The sequence below is a fragment of the Elephantulus edwardii genome, unplaced genomic scaffold, assembly GCF_000299155.1.
Source record: "Elephantulus edwardii isolate Elephantulus edwardi_28Jun2011 unplaced genomic scaffold, EleEdw1.0 scaffold00132, whole genome shotgun sequence".
In the NCBI taxonomy this organism is placed as follows: Eukaryota; Metazoa; Chordata; class Mammalia; order Macroscelidea; family Macroscelididae; genus Elephantulus; species Elephantulus edwardii.
The window spans coordinates 3,616,242-3,623,074 of record NW_006399882.1 but is presented as its reverse complement, the minus strand read 5'-3'; the positions used below and the strand labels follow the sequence as shown (position 1 = coordinate 3,623,074).

General features: G+C 39.2%; 1 protein-coding gene across 1 annotated transcript in view; it reads right to left on the bottom strand.

Annotated features, from left to right (window-relative positions):
* Positions 1–6,404, bottom strand: part of SNTN (sentan, cilia apical structure protein) — a 25,805-nt gene extending 19,401 nt beyond the window's left edge. The window contains exon 1 of the mRNA XM_006893866.1: positions 6,295–6,404. Coding sequence (XP_006893928.1) covers positions 6,295–6,404 — 110 coding nt within the window. The remainder of the gene's footprint in view (positions 1–6,294) is intronic.
* Between the last annotated feature and the right edge of the window lie 429 nt (positions 6,405–6,833).

Genomic DNA, 6,833 nt, shown 5'->3' with positions numbered 1-6,833 from the left:
GCGCAGGAGAGGAAGGCCCTCTATGAGGTGGATTGATTCAGTGACTGGGATAATCAGGATGGGAGCGTCAGAGACAGTGCGATTGGCACAGGACAGAGCAGAGTTTAGGGCTTTTGTACACAGGGTCGCTATGAGTCGCAGGCGACTCGACGGCACATAACAACAACAACAACAACAAACCTCTGTTTTTGTAATGACCTTTTGCTTTCTTCATAGATGATATCCTTGATATCATCCCACAACTTATCTTGTCTTTTATCATTGATGTTCAATGCCTCAACCCTATTCTTAATGTCATCATTAAATCCTGGTGGAATTGATTCAAGATCTTATCTTGGTTCCTGTTGACTTACTTTCATTTTCTTTGGACTCAATTTGAACTTGCATATGAATAACTGATGATCTGACCCACAATCTGCCCCTGGCCTAGTTTTGACTGCTGATATTCAGCTTCTCCAATGATTTCTTCCACAAATATAGACCATCTGATTCCTATGCAGCCCTTCAGATAAAATACACATTGTAAATTCATCTTTTGTATCTTTTAGAAAAAAGGATTTGCAATGAATAATTCATTGTAAATACAAAATTCAATTATTCTATTTCCAGCCTCATTTCTCTTGTTGTTGTTGATTGCCTTTTAGTCAAGCACGACTCATAGAAACTCTATGAACAAAAGGCCTGAAGCCCCTCTGCGACTATCAACATTTATCAAAGTTCATAGAGACATTGTTCCAGATACAAGTTGTTTAGGAAGTGGATGCCACTCATTTTCCAACTACTGTTCCTTCTTCACTGTTTCCTACTTTTGCATTCTAGTCACCAATTATCATTAACACATCCTGATAGCATGTTTGGTCAATTTCAGATGGCAAAATTTGGTAAAAATTTTCAACTTTTTCCTCTTTGGCCCTAGATGTAGGACCATATACTTGAATAATAGTCATGTTAACAGGTCTTCCTTGTATGTGTATGGGTATTGTCCTTTCACTCACAACATTGTATTTTAGGATAGAACTTGAAATTTACTTTTTAACTAAGAATACAACACCATTCTTTTTTGGTTTTTTCATTGTACAGTACACCATATAATTATCTGATTCAAAGTGGCTACAACTCATCTATCACTTCTCACTAGTGCTTAATATGTCAATATTCATGCGTTCCATTTACTTTTTAACAATTTCCTGTTTTCCAGCTTGAAAAACCCAAGCTATGAACATTCCATGTACCAATTATTAAATTATGTTGTTATTGATTTTGCTCATTTCAACTGACTTCCAGTCTGAGCTCTACCACTACACTACCATAACTATCCTCCTTGTTTAGTGTTCATGGAGTTTTCAAAAGCCTTTTATTTAGGAAGTAGATGTCCCATCCTGCTTCCTAGTCTGTCTTAATCAAGGAGCTCCACCAAAATCTGTCCACGATGGGAAATCCTTTTGGAATTTGACACATCAGTGGAAAAGGTTTCAGTTTCACAGCAACCCCATGTAATCACAGTACAGCAAACTGAAAGACAAGTGCTGTACCACTTAGAACAACATTCACTCCAAACACAACCAATAGAAGGCCTGAGGGCCCAACCTACTTTTAAACACAAAGGCCCATCCACCAGATGCTGTTTTCCCACACAAGAGGCTCATACTCAAGCTGATTGTAAATGAGATCAGATACAGTTAATTAGCTTACACTTGATTGCTAACACAATTTAGAAATATTCAAATAGTTTACACTTATTTTCAAGTAAATCACAAACACTCACCAGGAACAAACTTCACGAAGCTAACATCTTACTCATAGATAGGACCAGACTAATTTTTAAATATCAAGACCCACCAATCAGATCCTGTTTTTTCCACACAGAAGCTTCCCACCCAAGCTGACTGTAAATGAGATCAGATACAATTAATCAGCTTACACTTGATTGCTAACACAATTTAGAAATGTCCAAACAGTTTACCCTGGCTTTCAAGTAAATCACAAACACCCACCAAGATCCAATTTTGCCAAGCTAAATCTCCACTGACTCTTTCCCATTTCTTTAATCCACCCTGCCCTCCACCCATCAAATTGTGTGACCCTATAATTTCCTCCCTTCCGTAATCACCCTCCTGCCTCCCCTTTCTTCCCAGTGCATCCTCATACACATTTTACTAGTTATCTTCTACTTCTATAATAATGGTCTTTTACAGTATTTGTCCTTACGGGACTGAGTTAGTTCACTTAGCATAATGCTCTCCAATCTCTACAAAGTTATGTAGTAATTTTTGAAACCATTGCTCCTGCATGCTCATAGTATTCCATTGTGTGAATGTACCACAATTTCTAAATCCATTTGATTATGGTTGGGCATTTGAGCTGTTTCCATGTTGTTCTTGTGATGGTGAATAATGCAAAGGTGCTATTATAGTTGAACCTTCAAGAGGCACTGCCTTTGGGTTAATAGCATAACTACAGACTAGGCCACCAGAGCTCCCCTCTGTGATAAAGAAATGCTGACCAGGGTCTGGCCTGCTAGCTGACACATCCCAGTTCTCTTTGCAGTTATGTGGACGTGTGCCTAAATTCCCTCCAATTAAACGGAAGTGCGAGGGATATGAGTATCTTTAATGCAAGTACACACTCTCTCCCACTTAAAGCTGACTGAGGTGAACATTACTACAGAGACATGGAAAACCATGTGTTTACATGTCAGGGCCATTCTCCACTAAGGTTCCTAAATGACTGCATGGAGCAGAGATACCACAGACTGGTTACCCTCAGTCTGAGCTGTCACACAGAAAAGAAAAATTTACTTCTTGTTCTGTAAACCATTGAGATTTTGAGGTGTAGTTATTAACCTAAATATCATTACTTCACTGATGGATGAGACGCAGTAGTGAATGCTCCTTGACCTCCATGGGTCCTCCAGTCTGGAACATCTGATAGCACACTCACATAGAGAAATGTTGCAGACCAAGGGTAAAGTAATTTTATAATTATTAATAATGAAACAGCTGGGAATAAGATAGAACAGAGAGCATAAAACAGGGGGCCAGCAGTTTTCAACTGAAGACTCCTATTCCAGCTGCCCTGTATTTTTATTGAAAATTATCAGGAAGTAAATCACAAAGAGAATTCAATGGAAATGAAGCCAAGCTCTTTCTATTGAAAACCTTCCCCTTGATTCAGGAGGGAGGGGTTAGCAACTGCAAGAATCTGGTAACCTGCTAAGGATTGCCTTAGTGCCTCAAGGTGAACTCTAGCTTGTACCTCACCTCCCCCACATCCCGATACAGCATTCAGTTTGTTACAAATATTTAGTATTGGCTTCCCATAAAGAAATGTTATTGTTGAAGTTAGGAGACAGGGCAGGGGCTGGCACCTCACAGCGGTGATGGCGTACAGTGGTCTCACCATGCCTCTCATATCGATAAGCGTGTTCTGGGGCTTTTAGGCTCCTTAGTGCCCTGGTTCATCTCTAAGGTTCCTAACCAGGGAGGTTAGCATCACCATGTCGGTAACCTGTTCAGTTTGCTGCTACCTCTTTTGGCTGATTGCAATTCTGGCCCAGCTCAACCCTCTCTTTGGACCACAGTTGAAAAATTACACCATCTGGTATCTCAAGTATCACTGCCTTGAAGAAGACGTAGTGCCCTGCAGTGCTGTCATTGAGGTCATGAAGAGAATTCCTCTATATGCAAAATCACCTCCAGACCCAGACAGGCCTAGTTAGGCATTAGCTGCCTTAACATTCACATCGCATTTGAATGAAGTATTTTTCTAAAATGAAGTATTTTTCCTGTCATCTTTTTTACACTTTGATGACTTTTGTGCCTACTTGACCTCAACTATGCCAATTACACATGCACTCTTCTGATAGAGGAGATACTGTTCTTTGGAGAAATACCTTACCCTCTCTTTGAGATCTGTAGCTTTGAAGATCACACTTTCCTGTCCATTATGTGAGAGCCAGCCAAGTGTTTCAAGACCTGCTCAGAAGTGCCTTCAAGGGAGAAACCACTCCATTAGGGCAGTTAGTAGGAGACCTCATTCAGAAGGAAGACCTGTCCTGATGTGATAAAATTGCACCAAACTATATTTTTTGAACAAATGAATTTATTTCTGCCATCTTTTGGAATAAATTCTTTTTCTGTCCTCAAAAAAAAAGGTGTTATTGTTGTATTGTGCCATCAAGTGGGAACCAACTCATGGCTGAGTCATAGCTGAGTTTCAGAGTCTAGAAATCACATAGGAAGAGATTGCCCATTTTTCTCTTGCATAGCAGTTGGTGCATTTGAGTTGTGTACCTTGGGCTTGGTAGCAAAATTCCTTAGTACTAATGTAGACAGCACATAAAAGCATGGATGAAGCTCTGTAAAGCCCAGGGGTCAAAGATTTTGGATCCCTACTAGACCCTTGAGCCCCCATCATTCCCCTCTTCCCTCTTTATACTATATGTTCCAGTCATCCTGATTACATGAATCAAGTGTGCTTCACTTGCCTACGTACGTGTCATTTTAATACCATTTTACTTGAGCTTAAAAAAACCGATAGATATGTGCCAAGTGAAGGAGGAAGAGAATTCCAAGCAGAAAGAACAGTGTGTGCTTGGACATTGAGGTGGGAGGAAGCAAGACATAATTGAAGAATTGAAGGAAATACAGTGTGGCTGGAGCCTGGAGAAAGATGGAGACTATGGTGGAAGCAAAAGTGAAAGTCAAAGGTCTCTAAGGCTTTGTGAAAGACTCAGGATTCTATGTAAAGGGCATTTGGGAAGGAAGTGAATTTCAAAATAAGACTTGCATTTTAAAAATTGATGTCCCCTGCTATATCAGAAATATTGGGAAAGGTCTAGATTAGAGACAGGGAGGTGAATGTCACTCCCTTACACAAAGTAAATCCAAGTTTACTTGAACACACCATGGACATTTCTTAATGAAGTAGGTTCATCTTTTACACTGTTGGTGGGATCATACAATGGTACAACCACTCTGTAAGGCAGTTTGGTGCTTCCTCAAAAAGTTGAACAGAGAAATTCCATATGATCCCACTATTCCATTGCTTGGAATGAATATACCCCAAGAAAATGAGAACTGAGTCTCAAATGGAAACTTGTACACTAGTGTTCATAGCAGTAATATTCACCATTGTAAGAAGATGGAAACAGCCTAAATGTCCAACCACAAATGAATGGATTGAGAAGTTGTGATACATTTGTACAATGGAATATTAGGCAGCACACAGGAGAAATGATTTTGTAAATTACTACCTAACTTAGGAGGGACTGGAAAGCACTATGCTGAGTGAACTAACTCAGTTCCACAAGGACAAATACTGTATAAAACATTATTGAAGAATGAGTATGAGGATCTGGGGGGTAGGGTGGAAATAAAGAGGTAAGGATGGGGGGTAGGGTGTTAATCATAGGGTTGCAAAATTTGATGGCTGAGTGGGATGAAGGAAATGGGAAAGTTCTTTTGTGAAAAACAATGTATTCAAACTTTGTAAATAAGTCAGTATAATTTTTCTTAAAGAAGTGGGTTTAGGATCTGGATTTGGCACTAACTGCCTGAAGGATCACCTCCTTAGGGAACTTAGGTTTTCTTATATGTAGGAAGCTTGATTTTGGTATCTTGGACCGCTTAAAGTCCTCTGGATGAGCCCAACTTCATTCTACAGAACTCCTTTCTTTCATGGGTGTCTTTATCTGCCTTGATGCAGTCTTTTCATTTTGCACAATGTGAACTTGCAACATGACATGTGTAATTTTTTATCGTCATGATCTATTTCCTCTCTCTTCCATTAGTCCAGGATCCCTTGAGAGCAAGAGCTATGCTGCTTCTCTATTTTTCCTTCCCCTCATTGTCTAGCAAAAGACATCGCTTATTAAGGCACAAAAACTATTTTCTGAACTAAAGCATGTTCCCTAAATAGAAATGCATAAGGAAGAATATGTGTCATTTATTAAACCTAATTTTATACATTTGAATGATAGGAAGCAATTTCTTTCTATTGCAGATAATTTGGAAAAAGTACATTATACAGTTAAAATCATTACCAATTTTGATTCATAAATATTTTTCAAGAGGCAATCAATGGTATTTGTGTAAATCAGATCTTTCTCCAGTTTGTAGTGAAGTAAAGATCATTCTTTGTCCCCCTACCCCCATTAAATGTATAGGTACATTAAGGCAAGTAATAGATCCTAAACTTGCAATGTCTTGGCTGTCAAGATGTTGACATGAACTTTTTGGAAACACATCTGCAAGTTAAATAAAGTGCAGTAAAAGAGAGTCAAGCACTACTGACCTTTTGGGCATTTTCCTGTGTTTTAAAATGGATGTTGGAGCTGCAGAAGAATTGGATTCCCCTTTCTGGTAGGGGGCTTGATCCTGAGTGCTGTGTGTGCAACCACACATGGTCAGGTCCCCTGATGTGTATTGGTCCTGCCTTGGCAACAGTCACTTGCCTACTGTTACTATTTGCCTTCACTCCATGGCAACTACACAATGGAACTTTTAGAAAAGCTTCTCCAGTGTCACTACATATAGATATTAAAGCATTCAAGTGCTTGCTGTTGGTCAGACAATGCACAATGTGCTAGAGACATCAGATATGGGCTCTGACCTCAAGAAACTTAGTGGATGTGACTGATGATAATCAAGTAAGCACAGAAATATTGTACCTGTGAACAAATATTAAGAGAGGCGAACTTCACAAGATAGCTTTGTAGAAATGATACTTAAAGAAGATTAGGAGGAAACTTTATTGTTGGCATGAGGAATATCCATGAAAAAAACCTGTTGCTATTGTTTATGACTCATCATGACATTATAGAGCAGAGTAGA